At 44.8% G+C, this 26,025-nt stretch overlaps 1 protein-coding gene across 2 annotated transcripts in view; it reads right to left on the bottom strand.

The window, feature by feature from the left end:
• anks1b (ankyrin repeat and sterile alpha motif domain containing 1B) overlaps positions 1-19,402 on the bottom strand; it is a 414,498-nt gene extending 395,096 nt beyond the window's left edge. For both annotated transcript variants that reach the window (XM_065008369.1, XM_065008370.1), the window contains exon 1: positions 18,727-19,402. In XM_065008369.1, coding sequence (XP_064864441.1) covers positions 18,727-18,857 — 131 coding nt within the window. In that variant the 5' untranslated portion in view covers positions 18,858-19,402. The remainder of the gene's footprint in view (positions 1-18,726) is intronic.
• Positions 19,403-26,025: the final 6,623 nt, after the last annotated feature.

Below are 26,025 nucleotides of genomic sequence, written 5' to 3'. Positions count from 1 at the left end.
GGGACAGGGATAGGGACATGGATAGGGACATGGATAGGTATAGGGATAGGGACAGGGATAGGGACAGAGATAGAGACAGGGACAGAGATAGAGACAGGGACAGAGATAGAGACAGGGACAGAGATAGGGACAGGGATAGGGATAGACACAGGGACAGAGACAGGGACAGGGATAGAGACAGGGACAGTGACAGGGATAGAGACAGGGACAGGGATAGAGACAGGGACAGTGACAGGGATAGAGACAGTGACAGGGATAGAGACAGGGACAGTGACAGAGACAGGGACAGGGATAGAGACAGGGACAGGGATAGAGACAGGGACAGGGATAGAGACAGGGACAGAGACAGAGACAGGGGAGAGAGACAGAGATAGAGACAGTGACAGGGACAGTGACAGGGATAGAGACAGTGACAGGGACAGGGACAGGGGAGAGAGACAGGGATAGAGACAGTGACAGGGACAGGGACAGTGACAGGGGAGAGAGACAGGGATAGGGACAGTGACAGGGACAGTGACAGGGATAGAGACAGTGACAGGGATAGAGACAGTGACAGTGACAGGGAGAGAGACAGGGATAGAGACAGTGACAGGGACAGGGACAGTGACAGGGGAGAGAGACAGGGATAGGGACAGTGACAGGGACGGGGGAGAGAGAGATCAAAACGCAGCTAGAAGAAAATAGAACATGTTTAGAGAAAGAAATGGAGGGAACATGTATGAGAGAAAAGAGACATGGTGAGAGCGAGAGACCGATCCTCAGGGAGAAAGAGAAGGAGGGACCGATCCTCAGGAAGAAAGAGAAGGAGAGACCGAACCTCAGGGAGAAAGAAACAGAGAGACCGATCCTCAGGGAGAAAGAAACAGAGAGACCGATCCTCAGGGAAAGAGAAACAGAGAAGGAGACCGAACCTCAGGTAGAAAGAAACAGAGAAGGAGAGACCGATCCTCAGGTAGAAAGAAACAGAGAGACCGATCCTCAGGGAAAGAGAAACAGAGAAGGAGACCGAACCTCAGGTAGAAAGAAACAGAGAAGGAGAGACCGATCCTCAGGTAGAAAGAAAAAGAGAAGGAGAGACCGATCCTCGGGGAGAAAGAAACAGAGAAGGAGAGACCGAACCTCAGGTAGAAAGAAACAGAGAAGGAGAGACCGATCCTCAGGGAGAAAGAAACAGAAGGAGAGACCGATCCTCAGGGAGAAAGAGAAGGAGATACCGATCCTCAGGGAGAAATAAACAGAAGGAGAGACCGATCCTCAGGGAGAAATAAACAGAAGGAGAGACCGATCCTCAGAGAGAAATAAACAGAAGGAGAGACCGATCCTCAGAGAGAAAGGAGAGACCGATCCTCAGAGAGAAAGGAGAGACCGATCCTCAGAGAGAAAGGAGAGACCGATCCTCAGAGAGAAAGGAGAGACCGATCCTCAGAGAGAAAGGAGAGACCGATCCTCAGAGAGAAAGGAGAGACCGATCCTCAGAGAGAAAGGAGAGACCGATCCTCAGAGAGAAAGGAGAGACCGGTCCTCAGAGAGAAATGGAGAGACCGATCCTCAGAGAGAAAGGAGACCGATCCTCAGAGAGAAAGGAGACCGATCCTCAGAGAGAAAGGAGAGACCGATCCTCAGAGAGAAAGAGAAGGAGAGACCGATCCTCAGGGAGAAATAAACAGAAGGAGAGACCGATCCTCAGGGAGAAAGAAACAGAAGGAGAGACCGATCCTCAGAGAGAAAGAAACAAAAGGAGAGACCGATCCTCAGGGAAAAATAAAGAGAAGGAGAGACCGATCCTCAGAGAGAAATAAAGAGAAGGAGAGACCGATCCTCAGAAAGAAAGGAGAGACCGATCCTCAGAGAGAAAGGAGAGACCGATCCTCAGAGAGAAAGGAGAGACCGATCCTCAGAGAGAAAGGAGAGACCGATCCTCAGAGAGAAAGGAGAGACCGATCCTCAGAGAGAAAGGAGAGACCGATCCTCAGAGAGAAAGGAGAGACCGATCCTCAGAGAGAAAGGAGAGACCGATCCTCAGAGAGAAAGGAGAGACCGATCCTCAGAGAGAAAGGAGAGACCGATCCTCAGAGAGAAAGGAGAGACCGATCCTCAGAGAGAAAGGAGAGACCGATCCTCAGAGAGAAAGAAAGAGACCGATCCTCAGAGAGAAAGAAAGAGAGAAGGAGAGACCGATCCTCAGAGAGAAAGAAACAGAGAAGGAGAGACCGATCCTCAGGGAGAAAGAAACAGAAGGAGAGACTGAACCTCAGGTAGAAAGAAACAGAGAAGGAGAGACCGATCCTCAGGGAGAAAGAAACAGAGAAGGAGAGACCGATCCTCAGGGAGAAAGAAACAGAGAAGGAGAGACCGATCCTCAGGGAGAAAGAAACAGAGAAGGAGAGACCGAACCTCAGGGAGAAAGAAACAGAAGGAGAGACCGAACCTCAGGGAGAAACAAACAGAAGGAGAGACCGATCCTCAGGGAGAACAAAACAGAAGGAGAGACCGATCCTCAGGGATAAAGAAAGAGAGAAGAGACCGATCCTCAGGGAGAAAGAAACCGAAGGAGAGACCAAACCTCAGGGAGAAAGAGAAGGAGAGACCGATCCTCAGAGAGAAACAAACAGAGAAGGAGAGACCGATCCTCAGGGAGAAAGAGAAGGAGAGACCGATCCTCAGAGAGAAAGAAAGAGAGACCGATCCTCAGGGAGAAAGACACAGAAGGAGAAACCAATCCTCAGGGAGAGAGAGAAGGAGAGACCGATCCTCAGGGAGAAAGAAACAGAAGGAGAGACCGATCCTCAGAGAGAAAGAAAGAGAGAACTTCTGTGAGTGTAATGTTTACTGTTAATTTTTATTGTTTTTTTTCACTTTTGTATATTATCTACCTCACTTGCTTTGGTAATATTAACATATGTTTCCCATGTCAATAAAGCCCCTTGAATTGAATGGAATTGAGGAGAGACCAACCCTCAGGGAGAAATGGGAAGAGGTTGAGTAGACGGTAGTGTTGTAATCTCTCCTTCCTTTAGGGTTGCCTGGTATGAGATCTTCCCCCTGCCACCTTCCTGGGCAGAGACACAGTACACCTTCACCTCAAACATCCCTCCTCCTCCTCTCTCCCCCGGCCTGCCTAGATCCACTACCTCCTACTCGCACTCCCTTCCTCCCTCTCTCCTTCCCTCTCTCACACCTACCTTGCGTTTCCACTCTTTCCTCCCTCTCTAAATCAGATCTATTTAAAGTGCATTTCACCTGGGTCTCCATTTCCCTCCTTCTGGAGTGTCAACAACCAGACATTTCACATGGAATATCCGAGCAGGAAAAAGGTTACAATAGCCGATCAGTGATTTTGGAAGACAGGCTATTCGCGGTTCCATCAATCAGACATAAAACATTTTGCACAAATGCATAAAGTACTAATAAAATAATCCACACAATCAATCATTCCCAATGGCTTTTCCTCCAGAATTCAACCGCTTTTGGTGATCTGAACAGAAGGAGCACTGGACAGAGAATGATATATTCTCTATTTTTCACTGCAGTCAGGGAGTGTTGAATATTTTATATCCGTTTTAAAAAGAACTCATTTGTCATGTATTCCACCTTGGGTCACACAAGGAAAATGAAAGTTCTGGTCATATTGAGACATACGAGCACTATCCAAACATAGTGGTTTAAACTCCAATGCAGAGTTATGGTGATAGGTAGTGGAGGATTATTTTTTCACATCAGTGTGTGTGTTTCTCATTCTTTATGAATTTCAAAGAGTGTGTGTCAGAGTTTGTGTTTGGTAATTGGAGGACAATCTGTTGGCGTCAGCTCGGCCTGATGGGAAATATGGGCCATTAGGGGCTGTCACTCAGAGTAATTCACTTCCTGGTTTCTCTGCTCGGCTCCCACGGCAACGAGAAATGGGCGAACGGGAAATCAATTACCGTGGAAATTAAGAGTGCATCATAGCACCGGCTGGTTAAACGCTGTCCATCACCTCGTGACAGACACACATTCATTCATTTACCAACTCTCCATCACACACACACTCATTCATTTACCAACTCTCCATCACACACACACTCATTCATTTACCAACTCTCCATCACACACACACACATTCATTTACCAACTCTCCATCACACACACACTCATTCATTTACCAACTCTCCATCACACACACATTCATTCATTTACCAACTCTCCATCACACACACATTCATTCATTTACCAACTCTCCATCACACACACATTCATTCATTTACCAACTCTCCATCACACACACATTCATTCATTTACCAACTCTCCATCACACACACATTCATTCATTTACCAACTCTCCATCACACACACATTCATTCATTTACCAACTCTCCATCACACACACATTCATTCATTTACCAACTCTCCATCACACACACATTCATTCATTTACCAACTCTCCATCACACACACATTCATTCATTTACCAACTCTCCATCACACACACATTCATTCATTTACCAACTCTCCATCACACACACATTCATTCATTTACCAACTCTCCATCACACACACATTGCAATGTTGTTTGATAGAATGAAGCTGAATGGCAACTGTACTCAGTCATAGGCTTAATAGTACTTCAGGACAGGGTTGAGATCAGCTGTCACACACACACACACACACACACAGAACTGCTGACCCCTTCTCCAATTCCATTGTGTGCATGGGAGGCCTGTCTTGAGACTGCAAATGTCATCGGAGCGCCAATCTACCTCTGTCTGCACTGTCAACACTAAAGATGTCACAACTGTTCACACACACATTTCACATGCCAATTCACACACCCAATACATTCAGGCATACTGCAGCTATAAATACATTCAGGCATACTGCAGCTATAAATACATTCAGGCATACTGCAGCTATAAATACATTCAGGCATACTGCAGCTATAAATACATTCAGGCATACTGCAGCTATAAATAAATTCAGGCATACTGCAGCTATAAATACATTCAGGCATACTGCAGCTATAAATACATTCAGGCATACTGCAGCTATAAATACATTCAGGCATACTGCAGCTATAAATACATTCAGGCATACTGCAGCTATAAATACATTCAGGCATACTGCAGCTATAAATACATTCAGGCATACTGCAGCTATAAATAAATTCAGGCATACTGCAGCTATAAATACATTCAGGCATACTGCAGCTATAAATACATTCAGGCATACTGCAGCTATAAATACATTCAGGCATACTGCAGCTATAAATACATACAGCAGGGATCATCAACTAGATTCAGCCGTGGGACCAGTTTTTCTTGAGTGGATAGCCAGGGGTTCGGAGAATAATTACAAATTATTGGTAAGACCGCAAATTGACTGCAAGAAGCCCAAACAGATATAATATTTGACTAAAATGCAATCATTTTAAACCTTGCTTACATTTGTGACCCTTTTCAGGAAGCTAGGCACACACACGTCACTATCTCACAGGAGAGGCATTTGAAATTCTTCGTTTTGTGGTGATTTTTTTGGGGAAGAAATGCCATCTGGACCATTCCTACACAATTTTCATTTGTTTTAATAACAAACTTGTATTCCATCTGTAAATATGAATAAAGTTGTTGGTTAGTTGGTTGAGCCTAGTTGGTTTATTCGCCAGCCTTCCCGCTGGCTGAAATAATGGATGGGCTGGACATGCCGGGAGATGAGTTTGGATTGGTCTGCCATGTAGAATGCCTCTGTCTATAACGTGACCTGCTCAGTATGGGTTAACAATCGAGAACTACAAAAAATGTGCTCCTTTTCTCAACAACATTGATAACCTGAATTTAGCAGGCGCAATCGACAGATCAGTTGGGCTACTTTCTGCAAACGCCACGGCCAGTGTGAACCGGAGTGACTAGACCCAACGCTGGCCAAGCAAGATGTAGCTACAAACAAGACAGAGTTAAATGGTTCCAGTCTTCCGTGAAGCGTTCATCCGTCTATACAGGTAAAGAGTCGTTTTTCTACGTTTCCGTCTCGCTAGCTAACATTATGTGTATGATCAGTGTCGTGATATTATTTCTATCTCAGAAAACATTATGTTTTAACTAACAATGCAAATGGCTATGTAGCTAGCTAACGTTGAACCTAGTTGGTTAACTTTAGCTATCCGCAGATTCATGCGTTGTAGTAGGAGTTGGGATTATGGTTCATTGTTTAGCTGGCTAGCTACATGTCTAAACAAGAGACTCCACTTATGCAAGTAACCATTTCACCTTCTGTATCCTGTGCATGTGACAAATAAACTTAGATATGATTTGATATAGTGTGTGTTTACCAGAGACGGTAATGTGAAGAACAACATGACCTGCACCAAAGTCAGATTAGGTGGCCAAATAAAATCCCCCGCGGTGCCATCAGATGGGGAACCCTGACATACAGTATAGTCATACATATACAGTGGGGCAAAAAAGTATTTAGTCAGCCACCAATTGTGCAAGTTCTCCCACTTAAAAAGATGGCACGGTGCTATTTATCCACCGTCTTGGCACGGTGCGAGTTATCCACCGTCTTGGCACGGTGCGAGTTATCCACCGTCTTGGCACGGTGCGAGTTATCCACCGTCTTGGCACGGTGCGAGTTACCCACCGTCTTGGCACGGTGCTAGTTATCCACCGTCTTGGCACGGTGCTAGTTATCCACCGTCTTGGCACGGTGCTAGTTATCCACCGTCTTGGCACGGTGCTATTTATCCACCGTCTTGGCACGGTGCTATTTATCCACCGTCTTGGCACGGTGCTATTTATCCACCGTCTTGGCACGGTGCTATTTATCCACCGTCTTGGCACGGTGCGAGTTATCCACCGTCGTGGCACGGTGCTAGTTATCCACCGTCTTGGCACGGTGCTAGTTATCCACCGTCTTGGCACGGTGCTAGTTATCCACCGTCGTGGCACAGTGCTAGTTATCCACCGTCTTGGCACGGTGCTAGTTATCCACCGTCTTGGCACGGTGCTAGTTATCCACCGTCGTGGCACGGTGCTAGCTATCCACCGTCTTGGCACGGTGCTAGTTATCCACCGTCGTGGCACGGTGCTAGTTATCCACCGTCTTGGCACGGTGCTAGTTATCCACCGTCGTGGCACGGAACAAGTACTAGTATACAAGCCAAAGGAGGCAGGAAGGAATGTGTATGTGTTCAGGTCAGAACCTCATTAACTACAACGACAGTCTGGCCTCCCAATACTCTGAAAACAGCCTTCTTCCCTTGGCCTCTTTCCATATGTCCTGTGCTGGTCTCCTAACAGGAAGTACTTGTCCTTGCCAATTCAGTTTTCCAAACGAGTGTTAAGTGTATATGTAGTCTGATAACCTATAATATGTGCTATGATATGGTTTCTATGGATTTGCAGGAAAGGTGGAGCGGCCCCAAGTCAACCTTGTGGCTCCTGACACAATACTGATTGAAGAGGGATTTCCAGCGGCACTAATGAATCCAATCTGAAGGTTTTCCCGACCACGGTCATGGACTCAGAGAATTCCCAAAACACTGCTGTCAACGGAGAGTCCGTCAACGTCACCACTAGAAGAAGAAAACACTCCCTCCGTACTGCCCTACCAAGCAAAAAGGCAGCAACTGCTAATTTGGTCAAAAATGTGTTAGTCATTTTTGCTACATTCAATACATGCTTAATCATGTGGACAAGTATCCTGTCTATATTGCATTGTGTTTTGGAGAAAATGGGGGTCATGTTAGCAGTAACTGCACAAAGTTATTGTAAAACCAAGGTAAATAAAAGCCATTTTTCTCAGTTCCAAGCTACGAGCAGTTACTGCCATTTTGCTTTTTGGTAGGGCAGAATAGACAAGGAATGAGGTGGTGATGAAGTATGTGTGTGTGTATTAGTGTGTGTGCGTGCTTGTGTGTGTGTGTGTGTACATGTACCTAAGGAGTGAAAGAAGAGATGGAGGAAAGAAGAGGTAGAACAGGAGGAAGAGACAGAGCCTGAGGAGGAAGAGAGAATGATTGATAAAGAGTGACAGAGGGACTGGGTCTGTCTCTATAGAGGGAGAGGGTTGGAGAGAGGAGAGAGAGGAGAGAGAGAGAGAGGGAGTGAACGAATGAGTGATGGAGAGAGACTGACAGCAAGACCAAAAGACAGAGCAAGAGAGAAAAGACAGACAGACGTGAAAAAGACAGATCCAAACAGAGATGGACTGAGAGAGAAAACAATATCTAGACTTGTGTGTTTCACACACACACACACACACACACACACACACACACACACACACCTTAATCAACTACTGATTATCCCTCCCCCACTACAGACAGAGCCAGAAGCACACTGACGCCAACACAAGAGAGATTAAAAACAGGGCTATGTATATGCTGTAGACATGCTACAGTGATAATGCTTCCTTCCTTTAGTCCTTGAACCACTGATCACACAAATACGCTCACAATCAAATCTCATTTTATTTGTCACATGTGCCGAATACAACAGGTGTAGACCTTTGTGAAACGCTTACTAACAAGCCCTTAACCAACAGTGAAACGCTTACTAACAAGCCCTTAACCAACAGTGAAACGCTTACTAACAAGCCCTTAACCAACAGTGAAACACTTACTAACAAGCCCTTAACCAACAGTGAAACACTTACTAACAAGCCCTTAACCAACAGTGAAACACTTACTAACAAGCCCTTAACCAACAGTGAAACACTTACTAACAAGCCCTTAACCAACAGTACTAACAAGCCCTTAACCAACAGAAACACTTACTGCCCTTAACCAACAGTGAAACTTACTAACAAGCCCTTAACCAACAGTGAAACACTTACTAACAAGCCCTTAACCAACAGTGAAACACCCAAGCCCTTAACCAACAGTGAAACACTTACTAACAAGCCTTTAACCAACAGTGAAACACTTACTAACAAGCCCTTAACCAACAGTGAAACACTTACTAACAACTAACAAGCCCTTAACCAACAGTGAAACACTTACAGTAACAAGCCCTTAACCAACAGTGAAACACTTACTAACCAAAGCCTTTAACCAACAGTGAAACACTTACTAACAAGCCCTTAACCAACAGTGAAACACTTACTAACAAGCCCTTAACCAACAGTGAAACACTTACTTTAACAAGAAACACTTACTAACAAGCCCTTAACCAACAGTGAAACACTTACTAACAAGCCCTTAACCAACAGTGAAACACTTACTAACAAGCCCTTAACCAACAGTGAAACACTTACTAACAAGCCCTTAACCAACAGTGAAACACTTACTAACAAGCCCTTAACCAACAGTGAAACACTTACTAACAAGCCCTTAACCAACAGTGAAACACTTACTAACAAGCCCTTAACCAACAGTGCAGCTTTAAGAAAATACTTAAAAAAATAGATAAGAGTAACAAATAATTAAAGAGACGCAATAAATAACGATAGCGGGGCGAAACACAGAGTCAATGTGGAGGCTATAGACAGGGAGTACCAGTACAGAGTCAATGTGGAGGCTATAGACAGGGTGTACCAGTACAGAGTCAATGTGGAGGCTATAGACAGGGTGTACCAGTACAGAGTCAATGTGAAGGCTATAGACAGGGAGTACCAGTACAGAGTCAATGTGGAGGCTATAGACAGGGTGTACCAGTACAGAGTCAATGTGGAGGCTATAGACAGGGTGTACCAGTACAGAGTCAATGTGGAGGCTATAGACAGGGTGTACCAGTACAGAGTCAATGTGGAGGCTATAGACAGGGTGTACCAGTACAGAGTCAATGTGAAGGCTATAGACAGGGAGTACCAGTACAGAGTCAATGTGGAGGCTATAGACAGGGTGTACCAGTACAGAGTCAATGTGGAGGCTATAGACAGGGTGTACCAGTACAGAGTCAATGTGGAGGCTATAGACAGGGTGTACCAGTACAGAGTCAATGTGGAGGCTATAGACAGGGTGTACCGGTACAGAGTCAATGTGGAGGCTATAGACAGGGTGTACCAGTACAGAGTCAATGTGGAGGCTATAGACAGGGAGTACCGGTACAGAGTCAATGTGGAGGCTATAGACAGGGTGTACCAGTACAGAGTCAATGTGAAGGCTATAGACAGGGAGTACCAGTACAGAGTCAATGTGGAGGCTATAGACAGGGTGTACCAGTACAGAGTCAATGTGGAGGCTATAGACAGGGTGTACCAGTACAGAGTCAATGTGGAGGCTATAGACAGGGTGTACCAGTACAGAGTCAATGTGGAGGCTATAGACAGGGTGTACCGGTACAGAGTCAATGTGGAGGCTATAGACAGGGTGTACCAGTACAGAGTCAATGTGGAGGCTATAGACAGGGAGTACCGGTACAGAGTCAATGTGGAGGCTATAGACAGGGAGTACCGGTACAGAGTCAATGTGGAGGCTATAGACAGGGTGTACCGGTACAGAGTCAATGTGGAGGCTATATACAGGGTGTACCGGTACAGAGTCAATGTGGAGGCTATAGACAGGGTGTACCAGTACAGAGTCAATGTGGAGGCTATAGACAGGGTGTACCGGTACAGAGTCAATGTGGAGGCTATAGACAGGGTGTACCGGTACAGAGTCAATGTGGAGGCTATATACAGGGTGTACCGGTACAGAGTCAATGTGGAGGCTATAGACAGGGTGTACCGGTACAGAGTCAATGTGGAGGCTATATACAGGGTGTACCGGTACAGAGTCAATGTGGAGGCTATAGACAGGGTGTACCGGTACAGAGTCAATGTGGAGGCTATATACAGGGTGTACCGGTACAGAGTCAATGTGGAGGCTATAGACAGGGTGTACCGGTACAGAGTCAATGTGGAGGCTATAGACAGGGTGTACCAGTACAGAGTCAATGTGGAGGCTATAGACAGGGTGTACCAGTACAGAGTCAATGTGGAGGCTATAGACAGGGTGTACCAGTACAGAGTCAATGTGGAGGCTATAGACATGGTGTACCAGTACAGAGTCAATGTGGAGGCTATAGACAGGGTGTACCAATACAGAGTCAATGTGGAGGCTATAGACAGGGTGTACAGGTACAGAGTCAATGTGGAGGCTATAGACAGGGTGTACCGGTACAGAGTCAATGTGGAGGCTATAGACAGGGTGTACCGGTACAGAGTCAATGTGGAGGCTATAGACAGGGTGTACCGGTACAGAGTCAATGTGGAGGCTATAGGCAGGGTGTACCAGTACAGAGTCAATGTGGAGGCTATAGACAGGGTGTACCAGTACAGAGTCAATGTGGAGGCTATAGACAGGGTGTACCAGTACAGAGTCAATGTGGAGGCTATATACAGGGGGTACCGGTACAGAGTCAATGTGGAGGCTATAGACAGGGAGTACCAGTACAGAGTCAATGTGGAGGCTATAGACAGGGTGTACCGGTACAGAGTCAATGTGGAGGCTATAGACAGGGTGTACCGGTACAGAGTCAATGTGGAGGCTATAGACAGGGTGTACCGGTACAGAGTCAATGTGGAGGCTATAGACAGGGTGTACCGGTACAGAGTCAATGTGGAGGCTATAGACAGGGTGTACCGGTACAGAGTCAATGTGGAGGCTATAGACAGGGAGTACCAGTACAGAGTCAATGTGGAGGCTATAGACAGGGTGTACCGGTACAGAGTCAATGTGGAGGCTATATACAGGGTGTACCAGTACAGAGTCAATGTGGAGGCTATATACAGGGTGTACCAGTACAGAGTCAATGTGGAGGCTATAGACAGGGTGTACCGGTACAGAGTCAATGTGGAGGCTATAGACAGGGTGTACCGGTACAGAGTCAATGTGGAGGCTATAGACAGGGTGTACCAGTACAGAGTCAATGTGGAGGCTATATACAGGGTGTACCGGTACAGAGTCAATGTGGAGGCTATAGACAGGGTGTACCGGTACAGAGTCAATGTGGAGGCTATAGACAGGGTGTACCAGTACAGAGTCAATGTGGAGGCTATAGACAGGGTGTACCAGTACAGAGTCAATGTGGAGGCTATAGACAGGGTGTACCAGTACAGAGTCAATGTGGAGGCTATAGACAGGGTGTACCAGTACAGAGTCAATGTGGAGGCTATAGACAGGGTGTACCAGTACAGAGTCAATGTGGAGGCTATAGACAGGGAGTACCAGTACAGAGTCAATGTGGAGGCTATAGACAGGGTGTACCAGTACAGAGTCAATGTGGAGGCTATAGACAGGGTGTACCGGTACAGAGTCAATGTGGAGGCTATAGACAGGGTGTACCGGTACAGAGTCAATGTGGAGGCTATAGACAGGGTGTACCGGTACAGAGTGAATGTGCGGGGGCACCGGTTTCGAGGTAATATGTACATGTAGGTAGAGCTATGAAAGGTGACTATGCAACTAGTCTGGGTAGCCATTTGATTAGATGTTCAGGAGTCTTATGGCTTGGGGGTAGAAGCTGTTTAGAAGCCTCTTGGACATAGACTTGGTGTTCTGGTACAACTTGCCGTGTGGTAGCAGAGAGAACAATCTACGACTAGGGTGGCTGGAGTCTTTGACAATTTTTAGGGCCTTCCTCTGACACCGCCTGGTATAGAGGTCCTGGATGGCAAGCTTGGCCCCGTGATGTACTGGGCCATGCACACTACCCTCTGTAGTGCCTTGCAGTCGGAGGCTGCATGTTTACGAGCCTGCTGCTGCCTACCACCGCTCAGTCAGACTGCTCTTTGAAATATCAAATCATAGACTTAATTATAACATAATAACACACAGAAATACGAGCCTTAGGTCATTAATATGGTCAAATCCGGAAACTACAATTTCGAAAACAAAACGTTTATTCTTTCAGTGAAATACGGAACCGTTCCGTATTTTATCCAACGGGTGGCATCCATCAGTCTAAATATTCCTGTTACATTGCACAACCTTCAATGTTGTCATAATTAACGTAAAATTCTGGCAAATTAGTTCGCAATGAGCCAGGCGGCCCAAACTGTTGCATATACCCTGACTCTGCGTGCAATGAACGCAAGAGAAGTAACACAATTTTCCTAGTTTAATATTACCTGCTAACCTGGATTTCTGTTCACTAAATATGCAGGTTTAAATAAATATACTTCTGTGTATTGATTTTAAGAAAGGCATGTTTATGGCTAGGTACATTCGTGCAACGATTGTGCTTTTTTGGCAAATGCACTTTTGTTAAATCATCCCCCGTTTAGAGAAGTTGGCTGTCTTTGTTAGGAAGAAATAGTCTTCACACAGTTCGCAACGAGCCAGGCGGCTCAAACTGCTGCATATACCCTGGCTCTATTGCACAGAAAGAAAGAGAAGTGACAATTTCCCTAGTTAAAATAAATTCAGGTTAGCAGGCAGAATTAACCAAATATTCAGGTTTAAAAATATATACTTGTGTATTGATTTTAAGAAAGGCATTGATGTTTATGGTTCGGTACACATTGGTGCAACGACAGTGCTTTTTCACGAATGCGCTTGTTACCCGTTTGGCGAAGTAGGCTATGATTCAATGATAAATTAACAGGCACCGCATAATTTATATGCAACGCAGGACAAGCTAGATAAACTAGTAATATCATCAACCATGTGTTGTTAACTAGTGATTTTGTTAAGACTGATTGTTTTTTATAAGATAAGTTTAATGCTAGCTAGCATCTTACCTTGGCTCCTTGCTGCACTCGCATAACAGGTAGTCAGCCTGCCATGCAGTCCCCTCGTAGAGTGCAATGTAATCGGCCATGATCGGTGTCCAAAAATTCAGATTACTGATTGTTATGAAAACTTGAAATCGGCCCTAATCAGCCATTCCGATTAATCGGTCGACCTCTAGTTTCCTGTTAATTTTTTATTGTTTATTATCTACTTCACTTGCTTTGGCAATGTAAACATACATTTCCCATGCCAATAAAGCCCTTAAATTGAATTGAAATTGAATTAAGAGAGTGTGTGTGTGTGATCCCACTTACATTCTCCACAGTTAACCCCTGACCCACGTCTACCCCTCCTCCAGACTACTCCTTTACATCTCCCCATCCTCTATCTTTATGGATGGTCTGTTACACCCCTCCTACACACACACACACACACACGAGGTGGTCTTCCCATATGGTTGGTCTAGTCACTAGGCGGTTGATGAAACACACACACACATATCTGTGTTGGCCTGCCAAGGCTAGTGGTTCAGTCTAGTGGTCCACTACACCATGAGTGCTGCTGTGGTGGAAAAAAGTGACATTTATTACTGATTCTAAGTGTTATAATAAGACCAATTCTGAGTATTGTGGTTAGAAACTATTACAGAAAATAAACAGTTTTTTTGTGTTATTTCCTCTCTGGTCTTCATAGACCGATACATAACCGGAAAATGAGCGAGGACCAATCACCATCTCTCTGTGTGTGAAATTACAGTGTTGAGAGGACTCCGGGATGCTGGCCTTCTAGGCAGAGTTGCAAAGAAAAAGCCATATCTCAGACTGGCCAATAAAAATGACAGATCAAGATGGGCACAAGAACACAGACACTGGACAGAGGAACTCTGCCTAGAAGGCCAGCATCCCGGAGTCACCTCTTCACTGTTGACATTGAGACTGGTGTTGTGCGTGTACTCTTTAATGAAGCTGCCATTTGAGGACTTGTGAGGCGTCTGTTTCTCAAAATAGACACTAAAGTACTTGTCCTCTTGCACCGGGGCCTCCCGCTCCTCTTTCTATTCTGGTTAGAGCCAGTTTACGCTGTTCTGTGAAGGGAGTAGTACACAGCGTTGTACGAGAACTTCAGTGTCTTGTAAATTTCTCGCATGGAATAGCCTTAATTTCTCAGAACAAGAATAGACTGACGAGTTTCAGAATAAAAGTCTTTGTTTCTGGCCATTTTGAGCCTGCAATCGAACCCACAAATGCTGACTCTCCAGATACTCAACTAGTCTAAAGAACAACAGTTTTCAGCTGTGCTAACATAATTGCAAAAGGGTTTTCTAATTATCAGTTAGTCTTTTAAAATGATAAACTTGGATTAGCTAACACAAAGTGCCATTGGAACACAGGAGTGATGGTTGCTGATAATGGGCCTCTGTACGCCTATGTAGATATTACATTAAAATGTTTCCAGCTACAATAGTCATTTACAACATTAACAATGTCTACACTGTATTTCTGATCAATTTTATGTTATTTTAATGGACAAAAATGTTTTTGCTTTTCTTTCAAAAACAAGGACATTTCTTAATGTGTATACACACACACACACACACACACTCCATTCTGGGTTAGTGATCTGCTTAAGATTCCAACACAAGCAACAGAACACAGAAAATACACGCACACAGTATCTGTCCCCCCATCAATCTCTGTTTAAATTGGCACAGAGCGACAGAGACAAGCCTCCCCTGCGTTTATTTTTTATGTGTTCTGCTGCTTGTGTTGGAGCCTTGAGCAGATCACTGCTGTGTGTGTGTGTGTGTGTGTGTGTGTGTGTCCCCTCTGAGAATCACCACCTCTTCTCACATCACTTCAGCACTGTTTGTTTGTGGAGCAGGATGACATACTGTACTCTCAGCCACACACTGATCAAAGGGGGTTCTCTCTGTGTTTGTGCAATTGTAGAACCCCTTCAGTGACAGTAGCCACTAGAACAAGGAGTAACGATAGCAAGCACCGACAACAACCAGTACTTGACTCTCCTGTGTAGCTAGAGTGATCAACATTTCTGGCATGTGTTGGCTTTTAAAAATGTTCCTTCTTTCATCACACAATCATCCTCATCATTTCCCACATATTGTAATGGACGAGCATTATTGTCATGTGGTAACGCTGGTCATCACTGTAATAACTGCCTGTTTACATAATAGACCTACAGTCACAGATCCCATCATCATTACTGTGCCTCTACATAAAACCAGGCGCTGATACATGCAGAAGTTAACATAATCAACAACGACCGTGTACAGCTAGTGTACGTGAACTACGACCGTGTACAGCTAGTGTACGTGAACTACGACCGTGTACAGCTAGTGTACGTGAACTACGACCGTGTACAGCTAGTGTACGTGAACTACGACCGTGTACAGCTAGTGTACGTGAACTACGACCGTGTACAGCTAGTGTACCTGAACTACGACCGTGTACAGCTAGTGTACGTGAACTACGACCGTGTACAGCTAGTGTACGTGAACTACGACCGTGTACAGCTAGTATGTGTACAGCTAGTGTATGTGAACTATGACCGTGTACAGCTAGTATGTGTACAGCTAGTATATGTGAACTATGACCGTGTACAGCTAGTATGTGTACAGCTAGTATATGTGAACTATGACCGTGTACAGCTAGTATGTGTACAGCTAGTATATGTGAACTATGACCGTGTACAGCTAGTATGTGTACAGCTAGTATATGTGAACTATGACCGTGTACAGCTAGTATGTGTACAGCTAGTATATGTGAACTATGACCGTGTACAGCTAGTATGTGTACAGCTAGTATATGTGAACTATGACCGTGTACAGCTAGTATGTGTACAGCTAGTATATGTGAACTATGACCGTGTACAGCTAGTATGTGTACAGCTAGTATATGTGAACTATGACCGTGTACAGCTAGTATGTGTACAGCTAGTATATGTGAACTATGACCGTGTACAGCTAGTATGTGTACAGCTAGTATATGTGAACTATGACCGTGTACAGCTAGTATGTGTACAGCTAGTATATGTGAACTATGACCGTGTACAGCTAGTATGTGTACAGCTAGTATATGTGAACTATGACCGTGTACAGCTAGTATGTGTACAGCTAGTATATGTGAACTATGACCGTGTACAGCTAGTATGTGTACAGCTAGTATATGTGAACTATGACCGTGTACAGCTAGTATGTGTACAGCTAGTATATGTGAACTATGACCGTGTACAGCTAGTATGTGTACAGCTAGTATATATCTGAACCATGGCCATGAAATCATCTGCTATTGATTTTCCTGTGTGTGTGTGTGTGTGTGTGTCCCACTATGTGGTGCTGAGAGGTTTTGGAAAATGGCCTCACAGCTTTGGAATATTCTGAATGACTTGAGCCTCAAGATGGGAGAATATGTATCATTGTCTCCCAAAGAAAACTCCACAAACATTACCTACCCTAATAGAACCCTCCACCTTCCGTTTGACTCACACACACTTTTATGAGTCAGGGAATACGCCTGCGGGGGTTAAGCCTGCGGGGGTCTATAGTCCACCCACTGTTTCACAGACTTGACTGCATGGACCATTGCCTTGTCCCAAAAAAAGCCCACATTTCAGTGTAACCCAGTACAACACACACACACACACTACACAACAGTTCCTCAGGGACACAATTTTCTGTCAAAGCAAGCTTGTGCTAGGAATACATAGCACAGGCCTATTCAAACATTGGATTTGATGCCAGCAGTCTTGTGGGACTGGTACAAAATGACACTTCCAAATACTGTACCACATGGCAGTTGATATGTACATATTGTTGTTTGATTCCTTTTCCTAATTTAACTGTAAGATGTAAATATTGTTTTGTTTTTAATTGTTCCTGGAGGCTGTTGCCATGGTGATGTACAAGCCTATCCTTTAGCTCTTTACACGCAGTTTAAGCACGCGCACAAACACACAGTTCCCATGCTCCCCGTCCCTCTTGCTTCATAGGCGTACGCCCTCCCATCAGTGCACCTCAATACGGCTGTAAAAGCAAAGCACTGCTGCACGGCCTGAGGTGATGCTCCTCCCGTACGCCCGGTCCTTTGATCTAACTGATCACCTATCTGTCCTCTCTTCTTTACTGATAGAGATGGGAAGGAGAGGCCTGGAGGAAAGAGACTATTCTCACAGTCTAAAGTTGTCTTTATACGAGGCTACAAGGTTCCGTTTTGGCCTGAAAGACTATCCTTTTATGAGTTTACAGCATATCACAAACACTCGGACTATGTTATGGTGATTTAATAGTAGCCTATGTAATGTATCAATGACGGCACACTGGCATAGGTCTACACACCATGAGTCCTTCAACTGGCCCTCAATAGGCACGGAGTGTTTAGGCTACTGATCAATGCCAAATGTTCATGCTTGTCGCTCCGACTAGACGTAACATAGTAGACATATTTTGAGGTACCTCCAAGTCGTATGATACTGTATGTAGGAATGGTCTGGTTACTTAAGACATTATGACAGAAATGAATGCTATTTGATTTGTAACATATCATACGGATTGGAGAACGTAACATATCCAACTAAATGGAGGGATACAAAAGAACGTCCCAAACCATACTAATTGCCCTGAGACCAGGTGGAAATTAACAAATATATTTACAATGAAACATCAACATTTGCAGTAGTAAGTGATCAGGCTACAGGTCACTGCTGGCAACACCACCTTCGGACAAAACCATGCATTATTATAATGTATAGCCAGAGTCAGTGTAAAAGTGCACAACAATTTGACAGCTGTCAAGATTGATGCCAATCTTATGCACAGTTTGTGCGCCAAATGTATATCTAACGCAAAGCCCCTTCTCGGACACAAAGACGGCAACCAGGCTTTAGCAGAGGCTGCCTCGGGCTTTCCTGAATTCACATAAAGTAATTGGTCTCATGTCAGTTTGCATAAAAGTGCTATGCTCCAACTTTGGCGCAACAGCCCGTCTTTTTCAACGTAGACCATCAATAGAAGTATGTCAATAGTAGTATCAACAAGGCAATCTTCTTATGACATGAAAGTGTATGTTGACGACTTCGTTTACCTCAGTAGGTTTGGCAGAGGTATGGAGCCCGAGGCTGTCCCCAGGATTCCCCTTTTCCCACTCAGTAATTTCTCCACCAGGACCACATTCCCGGTCCGGGCCGCTTCTAGTAGTTCTTGTTCCTTCCCCATCCCGACCGAATTTCTTATAATCCCGGATGTATAATCCAAAACCGGTATGTGGAAAGAGAATGACGGCGGTGGGGACACCCCTTCACTGTATCGTGTAAAAAAACATCTCAGTGTGTTCTTTTTACTGCATGTTGCAGTAAGCGTTTCCTCAAATTCAAATGGGTAGGTTACCGTCCGCGGTGTGCTGCAAGGTTGGCAGGCTCAGTTGCAGAACGAGTCCATTGTCGAACCGAACGCAGGAATGAAGAACCGTAAATAGCGCATTTTGCACGGTGCTGCCTGCTGCAGCTGGCTCGAGGGAACTACGAACAAGCCGGTTGCCAAACCCAGACCGCCACTCGCGCTCTTCTCTCTCGGTTCGGCTTTTTTGTCCTCTCTTCTCTCTCGGTGTTGCCCAACAAACACGTTGTGTGGTGTCCTCTCGTTCTATGTCTGTCTGTTATTGTAGCATCCCAATCGCTCCCTCTTTCTTTCTCTCCAGTTCTCCACTTTCTTCGAACCGCACTCATCAGAGTGCCTAATGGTATCCTGCCTAATACAACGTTGTACAGTATGGGCGTGGATGGCGGGTTACAGTACCAACCGGAGGCGAAAAGGCTTTGTTATTTATTTGCTCATTTAAAAAAGTCACAGGTTATATGAAAATGCTCCTATATTCGGATAGCAGTTAGCTTTAGGAGGAATATCGATGTGTATATTCCACTATTGAGCGAATAACGGGTGCACATTTAATTATTATTGGTTTATCAAGATAACCGTCCAAAATACATAAATCAGTGGATGCTGTAAAACAAAAATATGGACCATATAGTGAAAATAATAGCAGCCTTGGTCTATGCCACCTGTTTGTGTGACAAAACAAGCAAGAGCCCGATGTTTTTTAATGGTCTGCTCTGTCCATTGACAGGCTTGGATTGAGACACACCCCCTTTGTCAATCTCTTCATCCCTTGCCAGACATTTTTTTAACTTTTTTTTTTTTACCGTTATTTAACCTTTATTTACCTAGGCAAGTCAGTTAAGAACAAATTCTTATTTACAATGAGGCCTACTCCGGCCAAACCCTCACCTAAACCGGCCAATTGGACCCCCAATCACAGCCGGTTGTGATACAGCCCAGGATCAAACCAGGGTCTGTAGTGACGCTTCTAGCACTGAGATGCAGTGTCTTAGACCGCCACTCTGTGACCTGCAGATAATACCCAATTATTCGCTAGTTCACTATTGGTTAATTAGGAATGATGTCACTATTTCACTAACAATGCTGTAAATTATAGGAACACACACAGCTGTGTGATTGTGCCCTGGCTCCTGTCTGGACCTCTGATGTGAGCTCAGTGCATTGCTTCCTGTCTTGCTGGGAAGAGAAGAACGTCCTATTGAGAGAGATGGAGAAAAACAGAGAGTAGGACTTCATATAGCCTACTAAACGAGAGGGAGGAGAGGAATCTCCTTGCCAGAGAGAAGCAGCTGCAGCCCCATGGGGTGTTGGATAGAGATACTACAATCTGACTGTCAGGAGAGAGAGAGAGAGAGAGAGAGAGCGAGAGAGAGAGAGAGAAACTACAATCTGACTGTCGGGGGAGAGCAGCGAAGCTGATCTCATAAACCAAATCTATTCCATAGCAGAACCACAGACACATACAAGACAGTCCTTGTTTCACTCCATTGTTTAGCTGTCGTTCGGTCATTTCATTGGTAGATGAGAGGAGAAATGTGTGCTTCAAAACGAATCAAACCTATTAAATGATACGTCTATTTTTTTGTTTTCTACTCTTCTCCTTTCTGATTTTTAACTGGATTATATGACAAAACGACAGCAAGGGGCGCATTCAGCGAGACGCAACGTTTTGGAACACAGGCGCTCAAAATATGAGTTTGTCTCTGACACATACAATAAGGAATCACCTTGCCTATTTTAATGGCATTTCTATCTGCAACATTTGACCATTGAACGTCCCTCTGGGTGACTACAGGGGAAAATAAGGTCAATACCCATACCTACCAGTAGATGTCCCACTTGGACTGCTTTTCTGTCTTCATCAAGGACGTTGGCAGCATACACAATACTGGACAGTAAGGGCTCTGTCTCAATCCATCCATGCCATCTCCTTGACTACTCAGATCCGAAAGACATGTCCACAATTAACAACTGTAAGCAGTCTAGCACATTACATATGGCCGACATCACAGGGCCATTATTTTGACCAGCAAACATTGGTTTCTGTTGCTCATCAGGGGAAGTCCCCACTTCATAAGGTGTTTAGGTGTTGTTCACTACACATTCTGAAGGGTGCGCTCATCGTGTTGATCTGAGCCAGGTGGCTCGTCCACTGCTCCTCCCACTTAAGCCAGAGCCATTGAGATGCCTTCTCTGGCTCCCTTTCAGTTAATCTTTCCTCAATTCCTTTTCAAAAAACACTGGAGAATACCTGAGTGGAGGGATCTTGGACCATCCCCTTCAATATGTTTGAGAATGAGGCCAGGCGATACTCTAGAACCCTCACATTTAAATCTGGACCTCTAAGCCAGTTCCACTGCTTTTTTCTCCTCCCGACATGGGACACCAGGTGGTGCAATTAATTATCAGGTAGAACAGAAAACCAGCAGCACTCTGGACCACCAGGGTAGGATTTGATTACTCCTGGCCTAGGAAGTGAGGAGTCATGAATACGTATTGAGAATGAGCCTTGCCTCCTGTCTATCTATGCGGCAGACCTTTCGCTGTGTTCCCTTTACTCAAATCAAATGTATTTATATAGCCCTTCGTACATCAGCTGATATCTCAAAGTGCTGTACAGAAACCCAGCCTACAACCCCAAACAGCAAGCAATGCAGGTGTAGAAGCACAGTGGCTAGGAAAAACTCCCTAGAAAGGCCAAAACCTAGGAAGAAACCTAGAGAGGAACCAGGCTATGAGGGGTGGCAAGTTCTCTTCTGGCTGTGCCGGGTGAAGATTATAACAGAACATGGCCAAGATGTTCAAATGACCAGCATGGTCAAGTAATAATAATAATCACAGTAGTTGTCAAGGGTGCAGCAAGTCAGCACCTCAGGAGTAAATGTCAGTAGGCTTTTCATAGCCGATCATTAAGAGTATCTCTACCACTCCTGCTGTCTTTAGAGAGTTGAAAACAGCAGATCTGGGACAGGTAGCACGTCCGGTAAACAGGTCAGGATTCCATAGCCGCAGGCAGAACAGTTGAAACTGGAGCAGCAGCACGGCCAGGTGGACTGGGGACAGCAAGGAGTCATCATGCCAGGTAGTCTTGAGGCATGGTCCTAGGGCTCAGGTCCTCAGAGAGAATTAGAGAGAGCATACTTAAATTCACACAGGACACCGGATAAGACAGGAGAAGTACTCCAGATATAACAAACTGACCCTAGCCCCCTGACACAAACTACTGCAGCATAAATACTGGAGGCTGAGACAGGAGGGGTCAGGAGACACTGTGGCCCCATCCGATGATACCCCTGACAGGGCCAAACAGGAAGGATATAACCCCACCCACTTTGCCAAAGCACAGGCCCCACACCACTAGAGGGATATCTTCAACCACCAACTTACCATCCTGAGACAAGGCCGAGTATTGCCCACAAATATCTCCGCCACGGCACAACCCAAGGGGGGGCGCCAACCCAGACAGGAAGATCACGTCAGTGACTCAACCCACTCAAGTGACGCACCCCTCCTAGGGACGGCATGAAAGAGCACCAGTAAGACAGTGACTCAGCCCCTGTAATAGGGTTAGAGGCAGAGAATCGCAGTGGAGAGAGGGGAACCGACCAGGCAGAGACAGCAAGGGCGGTTCGTTGCTCCAGAGCCTTTCCGTTCACCTTCACACTCCTGGGCCAGACTACACTCGATCATATGACCCACTGAAGAGATGAATCTTCAATAAAGACTTAAAGGTTGAGACCGAGTCTGCGTCTCTCACATGGGTAGGCAGACCATTCCATAAAAATGGAGCTCTATAGGAGAAAGCCCTGCCTCCAGCTGTTTGCTTAGAAATTCTAGGGACAATTGGGAGGCCTGCGTCTTGTGACCGTAGCGTACGTGTAGGTATGTACGGCAGGACCAAATCAGAGAGATAGGTAGGAGCAAGCCCATGTAATTCTTTGTAGGTTAGCAGTAAAACCTTTAAAATCAGCCCTTGCCTTAACAGGAAGCCAGTGTAGGGAGGTTAGTCAGGATTCTAGCACCCGTATTTGAAAGTTTATTTAGTGCTTTATCCGGGTAGCCGGAAAGTAGAGCATTGCAGTAGTCTAACCTAGAAGTAACAAAAGCATGGATACATTTTTCTGCATCATTTTTGGATGCATTTTTTTCTGATTTTTGCAACGTTACGTAGATGGAAAAAAGCTGTCCTTGAAACAGTCTTGATATGTTCATCAAAAGAGAGATCAGGGTCCAGAGTAAAGCAGAGGTCCTTCACAGTTTTATTGTAGATGACTGTACAACCAAGATTAATTGTCAGATTCAACAGAAGATCTCTTTGTTTCTTGGGACCTAGAACAAGCATCTCTGTTTTTTCCAAGTTTAAAAGTAGAACGTTTGCAGCCATCCACTTCCTTATGTCTGAAACACAGGCTTCTAGCGAGGGCAATTTTGGGGCTTCACCATGTTTCATTGAAATGTACAGCGGTGTGTCATCCGCATAGCAGTGAAAGTTAACATGTTTTCGAATGACATCCAAAGATTGACAACGTTCAATACAACTATTTTCCTTAAAAATCGTTAAAACGATCCATAATTCCTATCAAGACTAGTATAAGTGATAAGGCAAACATGTATATACTCCTCAGTGCAGAATCCTAAGTGCCCTTCACAATGGTGCCCTCCACTGGTAGATGATTGGTCTTCAATCCCTTGTCAATGTCTGATACTTTCAGCAGCTTCCTCTATCCACTCCTCCCATGGAAGTGTTTGCTCTGTCCCGTTAGTGGACTGGTGGAAGTTCCCTTGTCCAGATGCACCAGGTTTAAACCCCCCACAATTCAGTAGAAAGACAGATGACCTTGGGTGTGCACCATGTTTCATAAGATATAAATGTTGATAATTTATCTGATACTTTTGTCCCCCCAGACTTGGGGAATTCAATTTAAGGGCAATTCCGCCACTTTTCAACCTCATTCATTATTGCCGTCTACATATGAAAATCACTGTTTTTAAAATGTATTTACTTTTGATGTCATTGGGCAGAACTTTAATTTTATATATATTTTTCTCTCTATAAAACATAGAAATGCACCATTTTCACATATGTAGACATTGGTATTGTGCTGGAGACAAAGACAATTAGGTTGGAATTGCCCCTTAAGATAGATAGGTAAAACAACCACATCACAATCATTGTAAGTGAAAGTCCCCCAAATAGAGAAGCTATTAGCATAATCATTGCTAGTAAGAACAGACAAGTGCAAGTGTTAGTGCAAAGGAAGAACAGTAGGACAACAAAGACATTTTTGATTGGATCCCTTTTTATTTTTCATCAGTAGCTCAGCAGCTTTGACAGACAAATATTACAAATCCTTTTCTTTTTGTACACAGGTTTTCAGGAGCTGAGCAGGTCAAGGGAGGAGCTATTGTAATGAGGGGGCGGGTCAATCCGGACAAGGAAGTGGATGAGAAAGTTAGAAACTCCAGAGAGGGCAGCCTTTAAAGTACAATCAAGCATTCAAATCCTAACTGCCATTCAAATGTTGTCAGTGTTGAGCAGGTAAGTGAACCAGCAAGTGAAGCGCAGCTTGGAAAGACATTCAGCTGGACTGAACTAGGCCTAGGCTGAGCTAGGTCCACCATTTGGATAGTTAAGGACTTTAAAGTAGAAAAAGTATGTATTCCCAAACTGCCCTTTTTGAAGGACTAGGATGGGGTCATTCGAGTGAGCCTGCCAGTGAAAACCAAAGAAAGACCAGTTGCCATCGTTGGTGTAAACAGAACTACCTTTACCTTCTTCGGTTTTGTTTTAGAGTAGTTGTGTTTTTACTTGATGTCATTGCCATACGGGACAGAGAACCTGCAGACTGCACCTTTAAAGAGAGGCAAGCCATTGTAATACGTCAGCAAATCTCATGCTACTACTGGAAACGTCCCTGTGTAAGACGTGATGCTTCAGACAGAACTGCCTTGTGACTGAACTCTGTGTGAGCCAAAAGCATGCTCCAAAGGGGAAATACAGCTCTATTCTACAACACTCCAAGGCTTCCCCAACAGACAAGCATGGTGCAGCAGATATGGGCACGACGTCACGTTGGTGAAAAACTACATGTAGGATTATGCAAATATAGAATGAACGCACAGAAAAGCTCATGCCATTTCCCCTCCTGCATTTGGAGGAGTTACCTAACGTAGCAGGAGTAAAATAAACACCTGAAACTGGATCTTCTACAGCAAATCTTGACAAGAAGGGAGGTTCTCTTCTGCACCATTCAACCAATCCAGTACATGTGGAGGAGAAGATGGAGCGTCACCTTGTTAATGATCAAAAGTGGAAGTCGTGTCACAGGCTTTTTCCATTTCCCCTTAAAACCGGATCGTCCGGTGTTGGGCTCGGCAGAGGGTAGGTGTTGGGCTCGGCAGAGGGTAGGTGTTGGGCTCGGCAGAGGGTAGGTGTTGGGCTCGGCAGAGGGTAGGTGTTGGGCTCGGCAGAGGGTAGGCGAAAGCTGTATTCATTAGTCGCAGACCTTTGCAAAAAAAACGTTTTGCTACGGAAACCATTTACTCTAGGAACTAAACGGAAGCAAACAACGCAAACGGAACCAATGGGGGGGCTACCTGAATTTGTCCAATCGTTGCAAAACGTTTTCTGTTTGGGTAAATGTTTTTAGTTGCAAAATGTTTTGAACAGAAAATGCATTCTGTAAAGGAATCCAAATAATGAATACACCCCAGGCTTTATCCTCATAGGAGAAAAGAGATGGTAACTTGTTCTCCATATTAGTGTTCCCTCCACTCATTGGATAATCGAGAGATGACAGGATAGTGTTCTCAACTGGATTGGATGATGCTTTCGTACAGGGATCGTATTTACAGTGAATGTAGTTCAAAAGTGCTGGACACACAGCTAGCTATTTACATGTAGAAAAATAGTGGGGAATAAACAGGTGCAGTGGGACATTATGGGCATTGTAGACATCAACTAGATGGAATGGAAGAAAAGTACATG

Source organism: Oncorhynchus nerka, linkage group LG23 (assembly GCF_034236695.1).
Source record: "Oncorhynchus nerka isolate Pitt River linkage group LG23, Oner_Uvic_2.0, whole genome shotgun sequence".
NCBI lineage: Eukaryota > Metazoa > Chordata > Actinopteri > Salmoniformes > Salmonidae > Oncorhynchus > Oncorhynchus nerka.
This window is presented reverse-complemented; position numbering and strand designations above follow the sequence as displayed.